The 25,916-nt window shown below is 37.8% G+C and overlaps 1 protein-coding gene across 1 annotated transcript in view; it reads left to right on the forward strand.

Moving 5' to 3' along the window:
* Positions 1–997: 997 nt before the first annotated feature.
* LOC120531158 (nmrA-like family domain-containing protein 1) overlaps positions 998–25,916 on the forward strand; it is a 30,418-nt gene continuing 5,499 nt past the window's right edge. Inside the window, exons 1-3 of the mRNA XM_039756320.1 lie at positions 998–1,332; positions 11,374–11,612; positions 22,407–22,532. Of these exons, the coding sequence (XP_039612254.1) occupies positions 1,293–1,332; positions 11,374–11,612; positions 22,407–22,532 (405 nt within the window). The 5' untranslated portion in view covers positions 998–1,292. The remainder of the gene's footprint in view (positions 1,333–11,373; positions 11,613–22,406; positions 22,533–25,916) is intronic.

Here is a 25,916-nt window from a genome sequence, read left to right on the forward strand (position 1 = left end):
GTACAATGAACTCGTCTTGGTGTATGAATGAACAACAATTTCATATTAACGAATCGTTTCGAAGCATGCGCAGTGCGTGCTACGTTTCATATTGCATTCCGCGATAAAGTCCGGCGCTGTCATCTTAAATTGGTTTAAATACTAGCCAATGACTGAATTGGTAGATGACACCAAGCGCCTTCCATTGATCACTTCACTTTGATTGTGTGACTGTAACCGTCGCCGTACGTATACTGACTGATTGAATGAACCAGTATTCCTCTACTGATGATATATGTATGAGGTTGAATCAGAAATTACGGAATGTAAAAGAAAGAAATTGCGGGAGATAGCAGCGGGTTTGATACAGAGAGTGATCGCGGCTGACAGCTAGGAGGCTGCGGTTTTTTTGTGTGTGGAAGGTTCACTTATTATTGACACGCTGTTGTTAATCCCGTCTGCAATTGTGCAAAACACAAAATTTACTGACTGGAGGACACATTAGTGGGCCATATACTGGAAATTCCTAATATTTTTTACGACTCTAAATGTATAAACGTTATAATATGAACAACTTTGTTAGCATACGTTTAACTGCAGCTGCAGTACACGCTAACAGCGTATTTACAAGCACATAGAGCTTTGTCACGCACATCCTATCCTGTTCTATTTATGTATGCTATAAACTAACTTCATCCAAAAATGAACTCAATTTTATTTAGTCATGAAAGCTGTAAGCACTCACATTTGTTTCTTTCGGCATCTAGGCTATAAAAATGTTTGCTTATTTGATTATTATGATGTGGGAATTATTTATTTCGTTGCTTGCTTTTTATATGTTTGGTGGCTAAAGTTGTTACACTGTTACGAAGCTATTCTACATTTTAAACTAGAATATAGTTTGTTGTTGTTGGTTTTTGAAGTGAACGAATCAGTTTTTTAAGGATTCGAATCATTTTGAAGAATCGAACACTCCCCTTCCGCGCTTAGTCAGGCGGGACAAACGGGGTCATTTCTGTTAAATTCCAAGACATCCGGAAACGCGGTGATTAAAACCGGGACATCTGGAGCATCTTATAACCTTAGTCATTATGTAATTTTGCAAGTTAAAAAAAATGACATAGATTCATTGACACCAAGCAAAATGTACAAGTAAACAAACCTGCAATGCAAGGGAGTAGGTGGAACAGAGCGTGTGTTACACAACAGCGGTATCAAATTTCCTTCGTAGTGGTGGAAAATAAAAGCGGCCACTTCACAGGCACTTTTGCTCGAGTTTTATGTGATCGAGGCTTAGCGAACACTTGCTGAAGATGTCAATGAAGAAACTGATTACAGTGTTCGGGGCCACTGGTGAGTACTTATTGGAGTAATTAAATTTACTGACTGATTAGTTTTTTGGTTTTTTTTTTTAGACATTGTCATTTTTTAAACAACTATAACGTAACAATTCAAAATTCAAAGCGAAAAAAGTATAACAAGCAAACGCTCCCAAAATTTAATTATGTATTGTTCTGCAATTTTAAAAAGCGATTTCATCAAAAGACCTACGGTTCTTCTAGCACCGAGAATAAGGACGGGTTGAAAAACTTTGCCAGACAACTTTATTTTCAACATTTCACTCCCGGTTATTGATGGTATGATGACAGTGCTTGTTTTTAGCAGAGGTGGGCGACTTGAGTCACATGGTGTAATTTTAGTGACTTGGCTCGACAATATTTTAAAAATGACTCGACTTATGTATTACTTGACTTGCCGTAAAAATGACTTGCAAAGTCACTCGTTACTGCGGCACAATTATTATTTTTCGAAGTGCATTATTTGTATTTACATTTCTTTAATATACTCTGAGCGAACCACACCTGCCAAAGTCATCGGGACTAATTAACTTGTTTGAGGTCAACAATAATAGAGGGATCTGCAGACAACGCTACAAACAATTGAATGCCGTTCTATAAGATCTGAGAGTAAGAATCACTCACACGACAGCAACCTGTTCAAACCCGGTCATTTTTAAGACTGATAGACACTTAGGCTTACTTGCAAGTTGAACCTAAACACTGTGATTGATGTGTCTCTGTTCCAGCTAATGATCCCCAGCCTGTCACCAGGGCTGCTTGTAAACCGCGCTGTGGTGATGGGTCGTTCTTGAACGATAACGAATCTTTAGTGTGACTCGAGAAGAACGAGTCGTCTCGTGGGAGTGATTCGTTCAGTCGCGCATGCGCATTTGCCCAACTTCCTATAGTTTCTGTATTGGAATTGATTCACCTGTTTCGAGTCCCCGGGTTTTTCGAATCATTCGTTCATGACGTGACAGCCCCATAAGCTTAACCAACTCAGTCTGAGCCGGAAACAGAATTGATTAGTTCATCTCTCGAGTGTTCGGGTTTGAGTCGCTCGTTCATCACGTGATAGCCCCATAAGCTTAACCTATGCAGTCTGAGCCGGAAAGGGAATTGAACGAAATGACTCGAAAAATGATTCGTTCATTTGGCTGAACGAGACTCAAAGGTCCGAGTCGGTAAAATGATCCGAACTTCCCATCACTACCGTGCTGATCCCGCCTCGAGCTACTCCTCTGATTTCACGTGCGGCGCGAGTATTTGTAAATATACTTTTGTGGTTAAATGAAGAATGGGTCCCAGCCAAGTAAATCAGCTATTTGAAATGGTACCATTAAAAAAAAAAAAAAAAAGTTGAAAGTTGCAGTGCTACTTGGATATTTGTGATGGTCAGCGCAGTTAACTTGAATGTTTCTCACAATTCAAAGTGGCAGTGAAATTACTGGCAGTGCCTTCATCCATTTACCAGGTTGAGCAGGTTTTAAGTCCTGGAGGGGCAATGATGTGGCTACATTGCTCCAAATAAGTGATAAAAATGTAATTTTCTGCAAATGCAATGCCTTCTAAATGATGGAATATTGTTGAAATATTTAGGTAATTAATAAATATACTAAGTTATGTATATAAATTATTTTAAAATGAGATTATGTAACTAAACTCTGAAGTGGGCAGTACATAGGCACACTGGTACCTCACTGCTACCTCACAGCATTGTTGCAGGTGTTTAGTCATGGAGGTGTGTTGATGTGGCCACATTGCCAACAAATACATGATAAAACAATTTTCTTCAAGTGTAATATTCAAGATTCAAATGATGGAGGACTATTAAAATGCTTACCTAATTAAGTATACAAAATTATGTAAATAAATTATTTAAAAATTGGAACTGATTATGTTTCACTACTGTGAAGTGAGTGGTACGGTGCTGCAGCGTTTAATGTTCCAGGTTCTCCCTATGTGGAGTTTGCGTGTTGTTTTATCTTGGTAGAGTAATATATAAATTGCTCTACTTTCCCCTATTGTATTATTAATATGTAGCCTTAGAATGCCTAATCTCACAGACTTACCACTGTTTATAAGGTATTATTCTATATAACTTATCCCCACCTTCCCTTCTCTATCTATAACCTCAGGCAATTAGATTTAGTAAAAAGATAAGCAGGAGTTTAGTTACACATAAAATAATGTATTACTAATAATATTCATAAATAATAACAAAATGCAAAGTACATTTGAATATTGGCAACCATACAACCTGATAAAATGGTGATGTGTAATTCAGGTGGCACACAGACTTGTAGTTACTTAAAATGTCTCTAGTTAAGGCATCGTTGGTGCTCAGCTTTCAGCTACATGTCTGTTCAATATGGCTGCTGAGCTGTGCTCATCATTGTGTTGTCTTCATCATCACAGGTTAGCAAGAGAGATGCTTCTTCATCATATGTTGGTCAGAGAGAGAGAATGTGGTTGAGTAAGCAAATTTATAGGTTCTCTCCAATTCCTAGAACCAATAGGACATCATGGTACTTAAAGGCCTCTGAGACAAGCCAATTCCAAACAGCCATATCTCAGACCAATGGGAGAAATAGTACATTTTAACACCTCAACCCCCAAGACCATATGTTAAGCTAACCTGGCTTTGTGTGGAGGATGAGACAAAGACTTTAGCAGAGAAATACTCATCAAACTGGTATAAGACACATCCCCCAAATCCTGTCATAAAATTACAAAGAGACAGTCGTAAAAAGGGGGGGTTAGGGGGGCAAACACGAATACCTCTCACCACTTGGTTTGCCTAAATTATAAATAAAGACATACAAAACATTTATCAAGTTATATGCAAAATCCCACATCACAACACTCCACCCCGATGAATGTTTTGTACAATGTCTTTATAACCAATGTCTTTAAATTGTTTAAAGAGTCTGATGCATAACTTGTGCATTGATTGGCAGTATTTGCTCTCCCAGTGTTAAAAGTTGTCCGTGACCATTTGTCCATTACATATCTTCTTTATTTCAAAGACAATCTGAAGAACTTGGAAGCGCTCCTGATGACTTGTATCTGCTTTGGCTTGCTTCAACTGTTTCTTTAGCTTTCTGCAGTCTTCATATGTCATCAGATCTGGTGGTTCAAAATGAGACAAGTCCACACCTTCCACTAAACTAGCCCACTACAATTTAGTCTATTGTGTGAATTTTTAATCTGTGCTTGTTTTGTGTCTAACTGCTAATTAGACCCCTGTCCCAAACTATCTGTTTAAGCATATGCAACTGTATAATTAACATCAAAATTTGAAAGGTAACATGCCACAGGTGCCAGTACAACCACTTCTGCCCAAGTGAGAGCACATGTGCCACTGCATAAACTGTTCACAAACCAACATTTGTGGCCCCTCTGCACACATTTGGGGTTGACTTAGTTGCCTCTTGTGCTTTCCTACCCATGGTGCAACTCTTGACTGCCATCAGCCTTTACCAGTATAGGCTGGCATCACCACCATGAGACATCAAAGCTATGCAACTCTCATCATTCCCCGTAGGCCACCCCTAGAGTTGTTTGCTCACCATATGCATACTCGTGCTAAACACCTCAGTTCAGAATTGGCCCACTGGTCCTGTGCCTGTACCACAGCCGACAATCTCAGCAGGGCTTCCATATAGTTTAGACTATACCTAAACATCGGAGCCCATATGTCTTGCAAATGTATCAGCTGCACCTGCTTTCCTGAAAAGTTCACCAATTTTCTTAGTATACATTTTCCTTAATAGTATTAATTATATTAATTATCCCACTTAATTAATTAATACCCAGAATGTATACTTTATGAGCACAAAATTAATCCCCTTATTTTGGCATTCCTAACTGGTTTGTTCAGTTTCCACCCCTTGGAATATAAATTTGCTGCAGTAATGAACAAACCTTTCCTTTTAAACTATAGCTATTGTGACTAGTCCTATTATTATTGCATGACTTGTGGACTTGTTACTCACTTAAACCCCAGTAAGTGTCTTTTCCTTGCTGTCTCTTCAGTTCTTCATGTCTTTGTCTTTAGTCTTTGCTTTTTGTCTTTGTCGTCTTTTCCTCTTTCTTTTTTTCATTCTGCTATGTAGGCAGGTCTGCAAAATGGAAGGTGACAAAGCAGTTTCTGTCCATCTCATTTTCGTAGTTGTCGACCTGGTGCCAAAACTCAAACTTTGCTTCCAGGCATTCATTGGAACAGCTTGGCACTAGTGCCACGCCACTCCAATGTGCCAATGGTAACCCGATCTCCTGCATGGATTTTACTCTGCTAATTGCCTTCACTATTTATTACCTGCACCAAACCAAAGTCCATAAAAACCTTACTATAGAAGTAGCACTATTGCAAAAGGCCAGAAAATTGAAACAGAAATAACTGTTTTCCCTTTCCTGTCTTCCTGCGCTACCCTTCTATTTTTTTTTCATTGCCTGTGTGTCCTTTTTTTGTATGGTAAATGCTACCGGAAAGTGTGGGCTAAACCTCTCCAGAATCAAGTGCTAAATCCAGCATCGCTCCTAAAACTGACCTGTGTTCTTTACTAAAGACCAGCTCACTTTTCTCCATTTTATTGCATGGAGATTCATAGGCTGTCTTTTGAACAACTGGTCAGTCAGGTTTGAATTACTGAACCTAAGTGTGTGTGCTTTTTAATTACTGCTGGCCCTAGCACAGCTGTTAGGACCCTCACACCCCTGTGCATTCCTGGCTTGCTGGCTGAGCTTCCTGCTGCACCATCCCCCATCCTTTGTTCTTTGGCTTGTCCTGTTTCATTCAAACCAACTCCTAAACTGGTGCACTTTCTTTCCAACTCTTGCACTAGCACATTCAGACCTTTCACACACAAGCACTTGAATTCCTTTCATTTCCATTGTTCTTTGTTTAAATTCCACACTTTCTTTACTCAGTATCCTTAAGCCAATATCCAGTTCATGCCCTCTAGTCAACAATTGCCATTCACACTCACCAGCTCCTCTGCCTTCTATCTGATCTCTTTGTCCTAAATCAAATTTCAATGCAGCACTGGTTACCTTTCCTAACAGTGGTGAAATATCTATCAGTGTAGCATGCTCTTTAAATACTGGACAGGCCTCAGAATTACTGGAGATTGTGGTGCAGTGGAGAATAAAGGAAGAAAACACCCTTGCTGTTTTCCCTTCCTTTCATCTCTCTCCTTTTCCTCACACTCACATTCCCACTCTTTATCTGAGCACACATCTGTCTCATGTAAGTCACCCACCCATGTTTTAGGGTTCCAGTCCGATCTGGTTACTACTGCCCTAACTTTCACCATGGGCGGTTTACATTTCTTTTTCCACTTCTTTCACTGCTTTCTACTTTAGCAGTGGATGTTCTACATGCTAAACTTCACAATTATCACACCAACTGTTACATCTTTCAAAACTCTCACTCAACATTCCATAACTTTCACTTTCATTCACTTTGCTATTTTCTTCCTTATCATGATCTTCCTTATTACCAATAATACAAGTTAGTAAGCCTCTTATAACAGCAGCTGTCTTCTTTAAACCTGATCTCTGTTTTCTTGCTTTTAATCCTTCCAGCCCCCTTCCATTTTGTGGCACACTCAGCTCAGCTTCTGCTTTCTCTACCTGAACTACAGGTTTCCTAGCTTTAGCCTGCTTCCCTCTGCCACTCCACTGGAAGATGGCTGACTTTAAAATGAACTTAGGCATTTCTGAGTCTACAATTTACTCTAATACAATTTGCCAAATTCGTTATGGGTTGGCCTACTTTTGCCCCTGTAAGCAAACATACACATACATACACAAAGATCCTAAACGAATAAGTACCGTATGAATGACGAATGCATGTCCCATCACTCCCTAGCACTTTAACAAATTATATGCCGTATGAATGACGCATGCATCTTTCACCACTCCCTGGCACTTTAATTAGGGACTCACTACACCAGCACTAACAAACATGCAGGTGTCCTTGTAACACACACGAATACCTCTCACCACTTGGTTTGCCTAAATTATAAATAAAGACATACAAAACATTTATCAAGTTATATGCAAAATCCCACATCACAACACGTGTTCTCCATGTATCTGTGTGAGTGTCCTCTGGGTATTCTGGTTTCCTCCCACAGTCCAAAGACATACAGATTAGATGAATTGGCAATTCTAAATTGGCCCCAGGGGTGGGTGTGTGTGTGTGTGTGTGTGTGTGTGTATGTTTATCCTGTGATGGACTGGCACCCTGTCCAGGGATTGTTCCTGCCTTGCACCCCTTGAACTCCAGCTCTCTGCAACACTACTCAGAGTATACTTGCCTTGGAAAACGAATGGATGGACACTCTGAAGTGACATAGCCTCTCAAAATTTATTTTCTTTAATTACTTTGTGTATTAGAACAGTACACTAATGAAGAAACAACTATGGAAGTAAAAAGATTACTTTGTATACCAGATGCTGTTACTTCTTATTAAGAACTTTTACTCTGAGAAAGTCTACTCTTAGTTCAGATGTTAGTATAGATCACATATTATCATAATTGGAATGTATCATTTACATTTACTTATTTGGCTGACACCTTTACCAAGGTAACTTTATAACATTTCTGATACAATTGGTACGTTTCTTTTGGTTTTCCAATTGGAGCACAGGCAGGTCAGAGGACTTACTCATGGTCAGGCACTGTCCGTAGCCAGATTTGGATCCACAATCTCAGGGTTTGAAGTCCAAAACCTTAACCACACTGCACACACTGCCTGCCCAATGGCAGATAGTGTTGAAAATGGATGCATTTATTCACTCAAGTCTTTAGAACTATGACCTGATTTGCTTAAATAAAACCAGTGACTCTGCTTGACTTGTTTGACTATATCCAGCGACTCAACTCAATTTGCTTGAATGTAAGTAAACCTTCTAACTTGAAACTTGACTTAAAACTTGAAGATCAGGGCTCAAAGCTTATCTGAGGCTTGCATGAGCATGACTTAGTCCCATCTCTTTTTCTTACCCATAAAAATCTTAAATGTTTACCTCAGTGTAGTAATGGTGTCATGACTGTGCTTGTTCTTTACTTCGCATGTGTCCCTATACTGACTGTTCAAGTTTAACTGGATTCAATTATACAGGGAGGTTGTTTTGCCTGTTCAGGTAAATCTGGATTCTTTTATATGAGATCAATGTTTTTTTTTCTTTTTTTATTGATTAGAATGGACTAGTCTATTGTTAATTTTCTTTTTTCACATTTTTTTAAATAATCATAAAACAATTGATCCATGGTTTGAATATATCAAAATTTCTGATTATTTGTTTTTCTTGAACCACCATACTACACATCACATCTTTGTTGTTGTTTTTGTGGTAACATTGATATTGTTTCATTGTTCTTCTCCTCTGTGTACACTTTTGAGTTTCCTCATTCCAGGAAATTTCTTAAATTGCCATTGCTACCATTAAACAAGCTCCTTATCCTCCCCCGAAAATTCCAGATGCAGACAGGCATACATAACTTGAGGCCATTTACTCTCGCCTCTTGGGTGCTTAAAATTCTGCATTTATCCACCAATGACTCTTCTGTCCATTCTAAGGAACACTCGGTCATACTGGGCTTGCATGTCTTTCGGGTACAGGAGGAAAATAAGAGTATCAGAAGAAATGCCCATGCAATGACGAACTTGTACAGACTCAAGGTGAAAGTGATGGGATGAAGTGGGCTGTTTTGTTTTTGTATGCACTATATATGATGTAACACATGGCCATATTCTGTGTCTGAAATATATAGCAAAAGCCTGTGTATACTTATTTAATTTCTTAGACTTTTCATGAATTAAGCCCAATCATGTGAGGCACTTTTCATCATTCTAAAGATATAATGGAATGATATTTATGTAAAAAAAAACTCCGTTTTTAAGAAAATAATTAAGAACACTTAGTGATTTGGATGTACATGTTAGCACATAAACAGAGGGTGGAAGCACCCTCTACTTTGACTACAGCACAGTAAGCCTATTTACAGTACATATGTGTCTGTAGTCTTAAAACCCCTGAGTATTGTAATTTTGCCCCACTGCTTGCAGAAGACTTCAAGTTACGTCAAGGAGGTTGTTTCTGGCATTAATGGAGGTTTGGAGGTTTTCCATGGGATGGTGGTCTTGGTTGTGGTGGATGGTTTGGAGGCGTGGGGGTCATTTGTTTCTAAAGCTCTGTTTGAGTAAGTCTACAGATATTTAATAGGATAATTTCAGGCCATTACGGGATGTTGATCTTACTTTTTTTTTTTTCTTGTGTGTTTTTTTGTTTCTTTTATCCATTTGTTTATTAAACTGGATGTGTGGTTTGAACCATTGTGCTGATGAAAATTGAAATTCTTTTTAATTCCTTGGTTTTGTAGTAGAAAGTAGCACATCTTGTGTAAAATATGATATTCCACCTCTATCCTGACCAGTGCCCCTGTACCTACTGAAACGTTGAAATGCAAGCTGTTTTGTAACCTGATGTCTTTCATGACAGCAGGAACTGAGTGATGAGCTCTGTTGGCTTTGTTTTTAAGCATATCTTTGAATTAAAGTCAAAAAGTTGTACCTTTTGTCTCTTCAGACCATGACACATTCATTTTCTGACTTTGTTGGACAGTTTAATGAATCTTCTTGCAGAATTATACTCATTCAGGTATTATGTGAAATGGCTGGCCTGCTCCACAGCTCAGACTTTTGAAAATGTATTTAATGTAAGTGTAATATGCAGGAAGTGGCCAAATACTATAAGTTCCATTACCTTCTTTAAGGTTGTCATTGGCATGGCATTTATTACCCTGATGAATTTTCACCTTCTTATGTATTCTCTTCTGATTCTGCCATTTGCGGTGACCTCTACTAACGCTAAAGCAACCATGGTAATTGGAATAGTTTGGCTATTCTGTGCACAATTTTATATTATTACAGATTGATTACAATCCGGTGCCTTACATTTATAAGCGATCAGTTGTTAATTTTGGTGTACTGTATTTAATGGAGATGGCATCTTGGTATATGAATCTAAAAAAGAAAGGGAGACAGAAACAGTAGCAATGCTTTGATGCTGGGTGCCGCCAGTTTGCAGAACAGAGCAGAAACGTGCATATGCCTGATTCGTAGCTGCTGTGAAAATGTGCGTGGCTTTATGCCAAGTTTACTTTTTTTACATTGTGATTTCAGTGTAGAAATGGGCGAATGTAACATTTATGTGAGTATGCACTGTTTATACATGAGGCCTCTGGGGAGGCAATTTGAGCTCAAAAGAAGCACAGTTCCAGAACAAACATATCAGAAAACCCTGCTCCATCACAGGGTAATCCCTGGGCAAACTGTAAGCTGTTGTGGGGGGAAAAAAGATGATGGTAAAATTGGATGATGTTATGAAAAATTCCCTCCAGGTGGTGCTCTTGTAACACTTTTTGCTACAGGTTCATTCCACAACATTCCTCTGGGGGTCATTTCTCTCCACTGCTATAAGGCAATACAATGCTTCCTCCTAACATATTGTATTAAGTTCATTTTAAAATATATGCACAATATATGTTTATTCATCTATTCATCTATTGACTACTTTATCTGTCCTGTGAGTCTGTATCCTTGTTTTTTATGTTTCTGCTGCTGAATTCATCTGAATTTCCCCTTGGGATTAATAAAGTTTATCTAATCTAATTTATATGGTTTAACAATATCATTATATATATTACTGTGAACTATGGTTATCTGTGAAACTAATAAACCTTAAGGTAATTTTTTTAGGAGAAGCCTTTTCATTTATTTATTTGAACCATCTAGTTTCCCTTCGGAAAGTGATTTGCTAAATCTGAACAAAGTACAAGTACCATTATAAAATGTTTGTATGCATGTGTAACCAAAGCTTGGAGAGGTAATTTTACTAAAGGTTAAAAGTCTGGTTTCATTTCAGCCTTTACATCCAGAACATCTGAAATTTCACAGACTGTATGTATGTATGTATCTATCCTCATTACCTGTCCCTTACCCCCCAAGATTATTACTTAAATGAATATGTTTACCTACAGGCGCCCAAGGCAAATCTGTGGTGCAGGCCCTGCTGAGTGATGGCTCTTTTAAAGTTCGTGCTGTGACTCGAGATCCCACAAAGGCAGTGGCACAGAAGATGGTGAGCCAAGGAGTTGAAGTTGTTAAGGGTGACTTTGATAAAGAAGGAGACATTAAGGCTGCAATGCAGGGAGCATATGGTTGCTTTTTTGTCACTAATTTTATTGAACATCAGCAGAAGGCCTTAGAAGTAAAACAGGTAAGTAGGTTTCTCTGGCTACATTTATGTACTGTAATATTTCTTTCATTTTTTATTTTGTATATGTAATTAAAGGTGATAGCTATTAAGTTTTTTTTCAATGGAAATTGAAACCAACTTATATTGTTTCTAGCTTTTACTTGTGGAAATCAATTTTGGACCCTTGTACTGTAACACTTGATCCCAAACAGAGTCCAGGCAGATGTTACTCGATTATGTTGACCTCTTTTGTAAGTTGCTTTAGATAAAAAGCACCTGCTAAGCAATTAGATGAAAATGTAAAGGTTGAAAATGGAGTAGACCCTACACTGGCAACAGACCATACTAGGCAGCATCAAGGTGTAAAGTTTAATAACATATATTGAATGAGATCAACATTGCCACATAAAGCAATTTTTATTTTTACAAGGCAGAGTGGTAGGAATAGAGTTTCTAAGGGAAACTCATGAACATGGTACATCCACGCAGGGAGCAGTACTGTGCCAACTGCTCTGAGTTTACAAAATTCACCACTGAATTGTGTACAACCTTTATAAAGTAAACATTATTTAATAATCCTAAACATAAGGGATTATTGAAAATCAATCTATGTTTATATTGAACTGTTGATCATTACATACTACACCTGGATGAAGCTAGGTCTCGATGGGGTGATATATTGAATAATGCTTAAATAGTGCAGGACAAAAACAACCAGTAGGTCAGTGTGGTTTTTTTTTGTTTTAAGCTAGTAATGCCTATCTAATAGATTCTGACATTTTTTTTTATTTTATTGAATTTATTAAAATCAAATAACACTCTACACACAACTTGAGTTTTACAAAAAAAAAAAGGTTTGAAACAAATCAATCCCCGCCCCTGAGAGAGACAGAGAGCTAGGCCAGCAGTGTAAAACTTTATCCTAGCAAAGACAAATGAATAGATAAAATAATAAATTAATATAGATAAATTGAGTAAAAGAGGGGAGATAACAACCTGCTTCCTCAATTTAAATGCTTATTCTAAAATGTTATTGATTAGAGCCTGCCAGTTTCTGAAAAAGGTTTGTACAAATTTGATTTTTTTCCAGTTTCATATAGTATATAACATCAGTAACCCATTGACTTAGAATAGGAGAGCGAGGATTCTTCCAGATGAGCGAGAAAAGTCTATGTGCCAAAAGTGTAGTAAAGGCAATCAAAGTTTGTTTGTTCTTCTCCACTTTAAGCCCATCTAGAAGTACACCAAACACAGCTGTTAGTGGATTACGAGGGATTGTGACACAAAGGCTGTCTGAAAGGCATTTAAAGATTTTAGTCCAAAATGATGTTAATTTGGTTCAGGCCCAAAACATATGACCCAGTGAGGACGGAGCTTGATTGCTGCATTCGCAGGTTGGCTCTTCCCTGGAAACATTTTGGATAATTTTTAAATGAGAGAGATGCGCTCAATATATAATTTTAAATTGAATAATTCAATGCTTTGTGCATATGGAGCTCGGTTGAATTCTGTGCATTGCTACTTTCCACTTCTTTTCTGAAATACTGAGTAAGAGATCCTGATATTTTTACCTTTATATACACATTGGAGTTTTGAATGCTAGTTCTCGATATTGGAGTTAAAAGAAGACCGAAGTAGTCTTGGACCACACAATTTAATTTTTATAATGTGGTTCTTATTAGCAGTATAATTAGCAATAGCTTTGTGTTTAACATAATGTGCACAGTTAGTAGCCATAAATCTTGTTTTTAAAATGTCTATATAAAATATTATTACCTTTTAGATATTATTCAATCCTGTTCACTTTTTCATATTTGATATGTTTAAGCCCATTGCTAACAATGAATGAATTTTTCTCCCATATCAGCCATTGCTTCATACCCCAGAATGACGAAGTAAAATCAGGATCTTAGATACTTTTTTGGAAATTTATTAAAAATAAAAAAAGGACTATCACTTTGATACAGGTATTAACACCCTTTACTCAGTACTTTGTTGGAGCATATTTGGGAGTGTAACTGCCATGACCATGCTTCACTGTTAAAATATTCCACAGGTGATGAGTACTTCCTAATGACATGTTGCTTAGATTTGAGACCAAACAGTTCTGTCCTAATTTTACCAGATCAGAAAATCTTGTGTTTTGCAGTCTGAGAGTACTTTAGTTGTGATGGCTCAGTTTGACTAGGTGACAAGCTCTAGGAAGAATCATGGTTTTTCCAAACTAGTTCTGTGTAAGTATCACAGAGGCAAGTCTGCTCCTGGGAACCTTCAAAGCTGCCTGAACGTTTTGTAACCTTCTCCAATTTGTGCCTCTACACACTCCTGTCTCAACTCTGCAGGCAATTCCTTTGACCTCATGGCTTGGATTTTGCATTGATACACATGGTTAGCTGTGTGACCTTATATAGACAGGTGTGTGCCTTTCTAAATCATGAGCAATCAATTTAGTTGACCACATGTGGACTCCAGACATGATGTAGAACAGGTCAGGTCGGGAAGCATACTCTGGTACAGCATGTTGCTGCACCCACCACACAATGAAACAGCTTGCAATCCTGGTTGGCAACCCCTCAGGCAGACACGCAGTCCAGTCCTACCCTCTGGAAATGACCCTCTATCTGCCGCATCCAGGTGTTACATGGGTGTCCTCTTGACCTGGTCCAGCCACTCTGATTCTCAAAAATGAGGATCTGATGAGCTGGTTCTCCCTTTGGGAATTTTTGTCATAATTTTGCCATAATATTTTGCCATAATTGACGCTCCTTTACATGTGCCTCATTTGGGACTTTGAGTAACCACTCATTCAACACAAAGTCAAACCAGTACCCAAGGATTCTCCGAAGAGACACAGTACAGAAGGAGTCTAGTCTTTGTCTCAAGATACTGGATAGCGTCCATGTCTCACAACCATATAGCAAAACAGTCTGTTTTCCTATCTTGATGTAGAACCACCTCAACAATGATTAGTAGAATGGGATGAATCTGAGCCACAGTTCAAGTGTGACACTAAAGGGCCTTAGTACTTGTGTCAATGGAATATTTCAGTTTTCATTTAAAAAAAAAAATTTGCAAAATTACTTAAATCCATGTTTTGGCTTTGTCATTGAGGGGTATTGAGTGTTGCTTGATGAGTGGAAAAAATGAGTTTAAATGATTTTAGTACAAGGTTGCAACATAACAAAATCTGGCAAAAGTGATGAGGTATGAATACTTTCTGAACGCACTGAAAGTATATTAAGTATAGTATGTTTATATATCGCATTTTGCGTTATTGACTCTCTTTTGTGTATTTAATTATACAATACTATGCTAATATGTACAGTGCACTGTGCTTATGCTTTGAATGGAATGGCAGTTGTATTTGTGCACTGGGAAGTGGATGCAGTTAAACCTTTTCGAGTTCCTGTGAGCTACTGGAAATATTTAAATTGCTTAAGATGGATTCATATTTACTCTTCTGACTGTGTGTCCTATCACTCCTTAAAAAAAGGCAACCACTCCCTCTGCTGTTTTCTAAACTTAATCCTTGATTACTGTTGAGAATTCTGGTTTTCATTTAAATAGGTTTATTAATTGAACCAATTCCTACCCGCTTAATAGAAAATTATTATTTCCTTTTTTCTAGTTTGAATATAGTTTACATTTGAATTTAGTATTCTCTTTTAAGGACATTTTTTTATTTATTATTATTTGTAACAACTTTTTGATTATGAGTGCGTAGTATTAAATTAACAGCTCCTGTTAATGACACATTTTTATTTTTGCTTCTGTTTAATCTTGAAGTAACCCAAATTGGTTAATGTGCCCATACAGAATAGAGTCTCTGAATTAATAAAGAATAGCACCACACTGAGTTAACCTTGGAATCCTCTTAAAAGTGGTAATTGGCTCCTGATTAATGGTCTTATTGGGATGAAAATCAGAACACGTAGGTTTGAGTTGTGAAGCTTTGTTGTATAGGCATATGTCAAATTATCCTCACATCTGTAAACCTGTTCAATTTTATGCAAAGTTGAGATTGGTGAGAGCTCATGCTACCAGCGTCAGAAATAAATGAGTAGCTGGCTCTCTACAGGGTTTGTGTCCATGGCAGGGAATACTGATACAGTGTATAGACAGAAAGACCGGGAGATGATATTTTATTTGTCCCTCGGGGGAAATTAAAATTTTATAGAAGCTCATAAAAATGTAAATTTAAATACTATATCATATAATAAATGCAAATAATAATCCCCAACTTTTATATTTAAAGCAATTAACATTTGAATAGAGTAGGTCCAACCTGTAGTGTTCATGAATGGAATATGATGATGGAAATCTACTTCCTTATTTGAAGTCACCAGTATTAAGAATAGTTCATCTTTAAGATATTGGTAACAGTTATAGAATTTCTATGTTTTACATATAGCTTTATATTGCAATATACAAACATACTTGAAATATAGAGTTGCCAGTTAACTTAGCATGCCTTTCTTTTGGGACACCAAATGGAAAAAGGGAGTACCCAGAAAAAACATTAACACGGAGAACGTGTGCAAATCCACAAACAGCAGTACATTGGGGTCTGGATTTAAACCCTGGGCAGTGAGGCAGCAGTATTACTCTCTGCACCACCATGCCACTCCTAACAATAACTCTGTTTGTTATTTCCTTTAACTAAATGTTTAGTCCAGGAAATGTAGGGACAGAAACACAGGAAACCCTGAAGTCCAAGTGCCTAAGTGACTATGTTGCAGCATTGGTCATCATGAACATTTTCAGTTTGTAATGTAGGTTCTGAGGTTTAATTCAGCCTTAACTGAATGCTTTTGCAGTTAATGTGATACTAGTAAAAATTTGTGTGAAAATATGGGGCTACGGGGACTTAAAGTTAAATGAAAAAGGAAGTGCTTGCACAATTAACAGCTGATGGCACCCCCACTACCTACTCCTAAACTGTTTTACTCAGATTTACCAACTGTGCCTTCTGAGGAATTTTCGATTATGCAGAAGCACTGCAGCAGCAGTAATAGCCACTTTTTTCGGTTGAATGTGCACCCTCCAGTAGACCTGCCATCCAAACAAAATGAGCTTGAGCACAATTTACTTATTTATTTTTGATAGTAAAATGGTCAGACAGACAGTATGTGAAATCAAATTGACTGGTTAAGTGTATAGAGAATTTAAAATAGATGGGCTGATGGGGATCCTTTATATCTTATATACAAAGTATAGGGAAAGCATTGTAATCCTCCAGAAATTCCATTTTGAGATTTTGATGAATCTCAATGTTTTAGACCTCCCCAAGTCCAAAATACAATTTTTGGAATTATGTCTGTGTGGCTGTCTGTATGTGTATGTAAGCATGATAACGAGTACACTTTCACTTAGGTCAACCAAATTTTGCATACAAGTATTTGGTACAAAGCATAGATTTCTACCAACTTTTGGGCTATTTTCATTAACCAGAAGTGGTACTTTACCTTTTATTCATGCAGCTGCAGAGTCCAGTTTATTCAACTTTACTTTTAAAATAATTGTTCAATATATTACTAATTTGATTTGTTGTTGATGTTTCTTTAATGTACATAATATAAAAATCATTATTTTGTGGTTTACTCCTCAAATATCCATCCCCATATCTGAGGATACGAGAAAGTCTTTTTTTTTTTTCTTGCTGTCTTCCTTGTAGAATTAAATAGTTTTTAAATAAAATGAAAATATTGGAAAAAAAACTTTATGGGAAGGGGCAGTTAAAACATACATAAAAGTGATTGTTAAACATAAGTGACGTCAAGTGCGTGGTGTCTAAGGTGTCCTGTGGAACAGTGACTACTTGTATAACATGGGGGTATTCACATCACATCTGGTGCAGAGCACACCACTTGGTAACAGTACATTCCGTGGTTATGTTTGATTTTTAGAGCAACAACATACAAGTACTGGAATTAAAAGTTTCATAGTGTTTAGATGTGGCATTGTTCATTTTCCAAAGGCAACTGTTAGCAATCCCCAGCCTGACTGTATCTTGATGGATGTTTGCCTGTCAGAAATTTTTGACATTGGTAAGAAAGGCAAACCAGCAGAGCAGAGCATTGATTCATTAAGCTTGTCAAGTAAAGCATATCATGCCAAAAGTGCAGTTTTGGTTGAGACAATGGGAGAGTAGTGGTAAGCAGATAAAGCAAATTTTAATTTCGTAATGTTAATACATGACCTAAACAGCATTTGCCAGTGGGCGAACAAGTAGTAAGTGAAATACAAGAAAAGTGGTGAAAGAAAATTATACCATTAAACACAAGCAAGAGACAATATGCAGTGATGACCATGCATCTCCTTCTTTCATTCTGTCATGTGCATACAGTGCAATTAGTGTTCTTGAGTAAGAGATAATAATGGGAGGAGCCAAGGTGAAATAGCGTCTAAAAATAATAAACACAAAGCCCAACTTGCATCCTGATGTACATGTGCAAAAGAGAAGGGGCCGGAATGAAGCTCAAGTATTCATAAGTTCATTGAACTATGTTGTTTTGTTTTTGTTAATGTGCTACTTAATTGGATCTCAGTACAACTTTGGGTTGTGTATCTTACTGGTGCTTCAGAACTGTCGTGATTCTAAAAAGGCAAATCCATATCTCACAATGTACTTCACAATACAAATGAACACATTGTTGTAACCACAAAGAAGGCATTCATTATGTACGAGCTTTCATTTCAGATCTGTGCACTTGGATGCTGAACTTTCACAAACTTATTCCATATCTGTTAAGGATTGTTGGCCCAACCAAAATGACGGATCATTTAGTCATCCATCCATTATCCAACCCACTATATCCTAGTTATAGGGTCACGGGGGTCTGCTGGAGCCAATCCCAGCCAATACAGGGTGCAAGGCAGGAAACAAACCCCGGGCAGGGTGCCAGTCCACCGCAGGGCACACACTAGGGATAATTTAGTATCTACAATGCACCTAACCTGAATGTCTTTGGACTGTGGGAGGAAACCGGAGCACCCGGACGAAACCCATGCAGACACTGGGAGAACTTGCAAACTCCACGCAGGGAGGTCCCAGGAAGCGAACCCAGGGCTCCTAACTGTGAGGCAGCAGCGCTACCACTTTGCCACCGTGCCGCCCATAATTTAGTCATGTTTTCCCAAATTGCATTACTCTCTGTTAAAGCTGCTTTCTACTTATTGTCTATTTTTTCTATCTTTTCTTAACTTTGCCTTTGGCTTGGATCAGGAAGATCTCCTCCTCATTCTTCACAGGAGCCTGTAAACTAGTTGAGGAGTAAGTCAAGATCCTTACCAGAGCCTCCAACAGAGGCACACTTCAGGCAGATCCCAAAGCAACCAGCTGCCTACAGCAGAGAGCAGGCCCTTGAAATGAGATGCTGCTCACAATAAATTCTCAAATTACTAGCAAGTGCACCCAACAGCAAAATGATTGCCATAAACTTTGGACTGTACAAGAAGGGCAGACAAAGCCTCTAAATGAATAAATAAAAAAAAACTTTTAAAGAAAATGCTCTGTAACATAAAAAATATATATATAAGCAAAATGTAATCAATTAGTAGCCTGAATCCCATTATAAAATCTGAAAAGACAGGTCAAAAGCAGAGCAGTGATCAGAAATCCAGAGAATCAAATAATTGCTTAAATTCCAGAAAGCACAAAAAGAGCTCATACAAACCAATAGAATACAAATGAGCTGCATTTGAATGGTGGGTCATCACAGTCTTTGTAGGGATGGGTGTGGTCCCACCTTTTGGGGGAACCACCCACAAATCGCAATAGACATGGCAGAACATGTGACCACAAATAGAAAGTAAACTACACAAGAATGAGATGATATAAACAAAACATAAATAAATATATACATATGAAAAACACTTTAAATTACACAAAGAAGATATAAAATTGGAACTTGAATGGAGGACAGAGAGCACCATCAAACAAAACCATGATAAAAGAGCTAATCCCAGTTTTAAAGGATAAGTTTATTTTTCATACTGAATTGACTTATGCATAAACATTGCTTATATGTACTTGCCACACAAAATCGGGTTCTAAAGTTATGTGTTTTCTGTTAATTAAAAAATAAATAAATAAATATCTTGTCCAAACTGTTGTTGAAAACGTGAAAGACATGTTTTCTTTTATTGAAACTCCGAGAATCTATTTACTATAAACTCCAGTGTGGCTATAATAAATATACAGTATACCCGGGTGGTCCAGATCTATTTATGCAGATCCAGATCATCTGGATGACTTTGATTTATGTGGGGACGATTCCAGTTCGGCACAAAGACGATTCTTCATGTCGTCAATTTGCATACTTCTCGATGGTCCAGGATTTTTTTTGGGTGATTTTCTATGTAATAAACTTAAGTTCTAGAGTAATGAAAATTGCATAATTAGATCTGGTCCACCCATATATATATATATATATATATATATATATATATATATATATATCTATCTATATATATATATATATATATATATATATATATCTATATATATATATATATATATATATATATATATATATATATATATATATATATATATATATATATATATCTCTATCTATATATATATATATATATATATATAATTATAAAATATACAGTGCATCCAAGAAGTATTCACAGTGCATCACTTTTTCCACATTTTGTTATGTTACAGCCTTATTCCAAAATGGATTAAATTCATTTTTTCCTCAGAATTCTACACACAACACCCCATACTGACAACATGAAAAAAGTTTACTTGAGATTTTTGCAAATTTATTAAAAATAAAAAAACTGAGAAATCACATGTACATAAGTATTCACAGCCTTTGCCATGAAGCTCAAAATTGAGCTCAGGTGCATCCTGTTTCCCCTGATCATCCTTGAGATGTTTGTGCAGCTTAATTGGAGTCCACCTGTGGTAAATTCATTTGATTGGACATGATTTGGAAAGGCACACACCTGTCCATATAAGGTCCCACAGTTGACAGTTCATGTCAGATCACAAACCAAGCATGAAAGTCATAGGAATTGTTTGTAGACCTCCAAGACAGGATTGTCTCGAAGCACAAATCTGGGGAAGGTTACAGAAAAATTTCTGCTGCTTTGAAAGGTCCCAATGAGCACAGTGGCCTCCATCATCCAATAAGTGGAAGAATTTCGAAACTACCAGGACTCTTCCTAGAGCTGGCCGGCCATCTAAACTGAGCAATCAGGGGAGAAGGGCCTTAGTCAGGGAGGTGACCAAGAACCTGATGGTCACTCTATCAGAGCTCCAGAGGTCCTCTGTGGAGAGAGGAGAACCTTCCAGAAGGACAACCATCTCTGCAGCAATCCACCAATCAGGCCTGTATGGTAGAGTGGCCAGACGGAAGCCACTCCTTAGTAAAAGGCACAGGCACATGGCAGCCCGACTGGAGTTTCCCAAAAGGCACCTGAAGGACTCTCAGACCATGAGAAACAAAATTCTCTGGTCTGATGAGACAAAGATTGAACTCTTTGGTGTGAATGCCAGGCGTCACGTTTGGAGGAAACCAGGCACTGCTCATCACCAGACCAATACCATCCCTACAGTGAAGCATGGTGGTGGCAGCATCATGCTGTGGGGATGTTTTTCAGCAGCAGGAACTGGGAGACTAGTCAGGATAAAGAGAAAGATGACTGCAGCAATGTACAGAGACATCCTGGATAAAAACCTGCTCCAGAGCGCTTTTGACCTCAGACTGGGGCGATGGTTCATCTTTCAGCAGGACAACGACCCTAAGCACACAGCCACGATATCAAAGGAGTGGCTTCGGGACAACTCTGAATGTCCCTGAGTGGCCCAGCCAGAGCCCAGACTTAAATCCGATTGAACATCTCTGGAGAGATCTTAAAATGGCTGTGCACCGACGCTTCCTATCCAACCTGATGGAGCTTGAGGAGTGCTGCAAAGAGGAATGGGTGAAACTCGTCAAGGATAGGTGTGCCAAGCTCGTGGCATCATATTCAAAAAGACTTGAGGCTGTAATTGCTGCCAAAGGTGCATCAACAAAGTATTGAGCAAAGGCTATGAATACTTATGTACATGTGATTTCTCAGTTTTTTATTTTTAATAAATTTGCAAAAACCTCAAGTAAACATTTTTCACGTTGTCATTATGGGGTGTTGTGTGTAGAATTCTAAAAAAAAAAATGAATTTAATCCATTTTGGAATAAGGCTGTAACATAAAATGTGGAAAAAGTGATGTGTCATGAATACTTTCTGGATGCATTATATATAATATATATACACATATAATATATGCATTGAAAATGCCAGTCTTATCATTTAGCCCCACTGAATGCAGTGGCAGACTCATCCTTTGGCATGAATTGCAGTGCTATGGTATATACTAATCCAGGATCTTACATTGGATTTGGTCATATAGTACAGTCCTCTTCCTATTGCTAAATCAATTTTTCACTCATTTCCACCAGCAGAGTAAGATTTAAATGCATATATGAGCATACAATCACTTTTTGAATGAGACCCGTTTTGCTGGAACACATAACTCCTTCAGTATTAATAGCAGAGAGGTGATTCTGACTAACAGGCTTTCAGATTAACATAAGATTTTCAGTTGTGGTGGAATCACATGCCAGAAGCATGCAAATTTTTAAAATGGTATACGATATTTCTTAAAATATACTGTAAGTCAAAAATTGTGATGTGTAATTTGAGAATGTATTTTTTTGGCAGTTCAACAAGGAATTGAAACCACTTTTGATGCATCTTAATTTTCTTAAACTTGCTTTATTGTTTTCTTTACCAGTTTTTCTTGCTTTGTCTTGTAGGGTCAGACAGCTGCCAATGTGGCCAAGGCGTTGGGCATCAAGCATTTTATTTATAGTAGTCTACAAAATGTGAACAGAGAGACTGGTGGAAAGCTGCAAGTGCCACACTTTGATGGAAAAGGGGAGGTAAGAAATGTATTTATTTATTTTGATATTGCTGGGAACCCTTGAAAATGCAGGCAAAAGTTAGGTGATATATAGGTGTAGGACAGGGGTCCTCAATCACAGTCCTGGAGGGCCGCAGTGGCTGCAGGTTTTTGTTCTAACCCAGTTGCTTAATTAGAAAGCAGTTCTTGCCAATAATTTAATTTCATGGCTTGATAGTGCTATAACTCTGCTATTTCAGGTAATTCGCATATCCGAGTTTCTTCTCCTTTCTAAGGATATCATCTATTTGATTTGAAGGCTAAAATGGATGAGTAATTCTCAGCCCTTCACTTTTTTCTCTGCGCTTTCCTTCCAAGTATTTAATTAAACCCAATAGTGCATGATAAATACACACTGGTGTAAATGGTAACAAGCTAAATGGAGAAATGCTGGTTTCTTTTGTCTTTTCCATGTTATTGCTAATTAGGAGCAATTTAAAAACCAAGAATACAGCTGCTTAAGACTAAAATAAGCAATAAGGGTTCAAAATCTTAACAAGTGAGACAACCAAAGTGAAGCAGAAGTGTTACTTGAGCAATAAGTGCTTCTTATTAAGCAAATGGGTTGGAGCAAAAACCTGTAGCCACTGTGGCCCTCCAGGACTGTGATTGAGGACCCCTGGTGTAGGATTCTGTTGTATGTTTTGTGTGTGTGTGTTAATTGTTGAAATGGTATGCTTTCTTACAGTTTTTTAATTTCCTTTATATTTAACAAATGGATGCATTTCATTCACTTCACTTTTGGGTCTCTTTCCTGCTGATTCATGTCTTGCTGGCAACACATCAAGTCATATTGACTAAGCCACCCTATTCTCTGCCATATTTTCAGCGGTCTTGGGTTATTCCAATGTTATTTTAGGGTAGCCAAATGATATAATCCTTTCATTGTGCCATATGCCTGCCCTGTGTTATCTTCTATTGTGCCTTGGGAGACACATGCCCAAACTATGTAAACAGGCTCCCTTTGATCCATAGAAGTAGGGTTCTCCTGCGGCTCATTAATTTTGTCCACATTTTATTATTTTTTTTTGTTCATGACCATTACTGTGAATGGGAATGTATGTGTCTATTAAATAAGTGTTCCACTTCACTACCACAGTCCAATATGATTCCATAAAAATGACAGTGGTGCACCGATTTGTTCTTTAAACTTTTGATCATCTGTATCTTCGCTCATTATTACAACCCTGAGGTGCTTCAACTCCTCCAGTGGAGGCAGCTGTTGGCATTGCTTCCTTCAGGGAGCAAAGCGCACTCTTTAGGTAGGCCCGTGACCTTTCATGTGAAGGTGTCATTTCCAAATACCAGAGATTTAACCCTTAGGTTCCCAAACTGGATACTGCATATACCATGACTGTGCTGTGATTTGTGGTACTTTTAAAATCAAGAACAGGAGAGACGTCAAGGCACTCCACACACACATTGAACAGATTCAAGATCAAGTGTATAACCACAACTCTTAATCTGCAAATACAAACGCAGCAACCTGGAACCACCCACTTTTCATTTTCTTCAGGATTATTGTCCATTTAGCAGACACCAGTATTTAAGGCACCATTCAAAATCCAGATACTTTACAATTTCCACAAGTGGTGATTTAACTGACAACTTGGTTGAAGATCCAGTATCTTATTAACTATGACAACCCCTTTCACCATTTACTTTGACGTTGTTCTCCTTCTGAACTCCAACCTGACTCCCTAAGACTGATTACCATTTTGGTGGAAAGATCCTCAACAATTTTTTTTTTTAAAAGCCAAGACAAAAATGCATATGATTATGCCATTTCTTGATCAGTCGGTAGAAGAATTCCAGACAATCTCTTTAGTCTTTAACCTCTTTAGATAGGCCACTAAGATTCTTCAGAACTGTCCCTTAACACCATAAAAGCCATGTTTCTCTTCTAAGACATCCTTGGTCATGTAACTGAGCCCTGGTAGTCGCCATCTTTGAAGAAACTCTAGATGTTGTTGAATAATTCCCATACCTCTGCAGCCAATTGCCCCAAAAGGCAGTTACTGCTCTGTTTAGCAAAATAAAATTTCTATCACCTATGGTTGTTTTGACATCTAACATTCCTTCTAGTTACCATGAATTAAACGTTTTACATATTCCCAAATATAATCAAAATCTTCATGGTATAATCTAGTGGTCTCAAACTCCTGTTCTGGAGCACCACAGTGGCTGCAGGTTTTGATTCTAACTCCTTCTTAATTAATTAATGACTTGTTCCTGTTGCTAATTAACTCCTTTTGAGTTAATTTTAATTGATTTGCTCTTGAAGTCTTAAACCTCTCATCCCCTTTTCCTTAATTAACAGCCAAACAATAATGAGATATAAAATGAGCCAAAACATGACCAGTAAACTGTCTTTCATAAAATATCTGAAAATAAAGAAAGATGATGGTCTCAGGAATGCTGATCTGCTCAGGTCTACAAAACATTTTAACAGTGCTCTTAGAAAAGAGAAAATCAGTAATTTCAGTAATGTATGCTATTGTACAACAAGCCATAGAATTAAAGAACAGGTTTAATTAACAGCAAGAATCCCCTCATAATTAAGCAACTGGCTGGAGTCTGAGGTCCTGAGTTAGTGGGTCTTCTTTCTTTCTGGCTCACTCACTTCATTTTTAATTTCTGTTTGGGTACCATTTAAGGACAGAAAAATTAAATGAATAGGAGTTAATTAGTAGCAAAAACTGGTTACCAAGTAAGAAAAAAGGTTAGAATGAAAACCTGCAGCCACTGAGACCCAACAGGACTGCAGTTTGAGACCACTGATGTAATCTGTCTTATCAGGTCTTCAACTCTGATTTGAAACCAACACATTCCAAGAGGTGAAGAAGACTGAGCAAGTCGAGCAGTGATTTGAAATGCAGTAATGGGAGTTTCTCATATCTGGCTAAAGATCTCACACCACCATTACTGTTGCTTGTTTGTTATCCCAACTGATTTTTTTTTTTTTTAACATTTTCACAAGTACACTGCTCAGTGTTTCCAGTATTTTTATTTGTTGGTATAATTTTTCATTTGCAAAGCAATTTTTCACATAATTTCTTCCCCCACTTTAAAGTGAGCTCTTAACTCTGTTTTGAATTATTGATACATATTTATTATTTATTGTTGTCATCCTGCACACTGCCTCAAGCAGCAGGATGCCTTTTACATGAAGTTGTTTTTTCTTTTCTATGTCATCTCTGTGTGCTTGGTGTGTGGGTGTGTTTGTGTGTGTCCTGCGGTGGGTTGGCACCCTGCCTGGGGTTGTTTCCTGCCTTGTGCCCTGTGTTGGCTGGGATTGGCTCCAGCAGACCCCCCATGACCCTGTGTTCGGATTCAGCGGGTTGGAAAATGGATGGATGGATGT

The sequence above is a fragment of the Polypterus senegalus genome, chromosome 6 (assembly GCF_016835505.1).
Source record: "Polypterus senegalus isolate Bchr_013 chromosome 6, ASM1683550v1, whole genome shotgun sequence".
Taxonomy (NCBI): Eukaryota; Metazoa; Chordata; class Cladistia; order Polypteriformes; family Polypteridae; genus Polypterus; species Polypterus senegalus.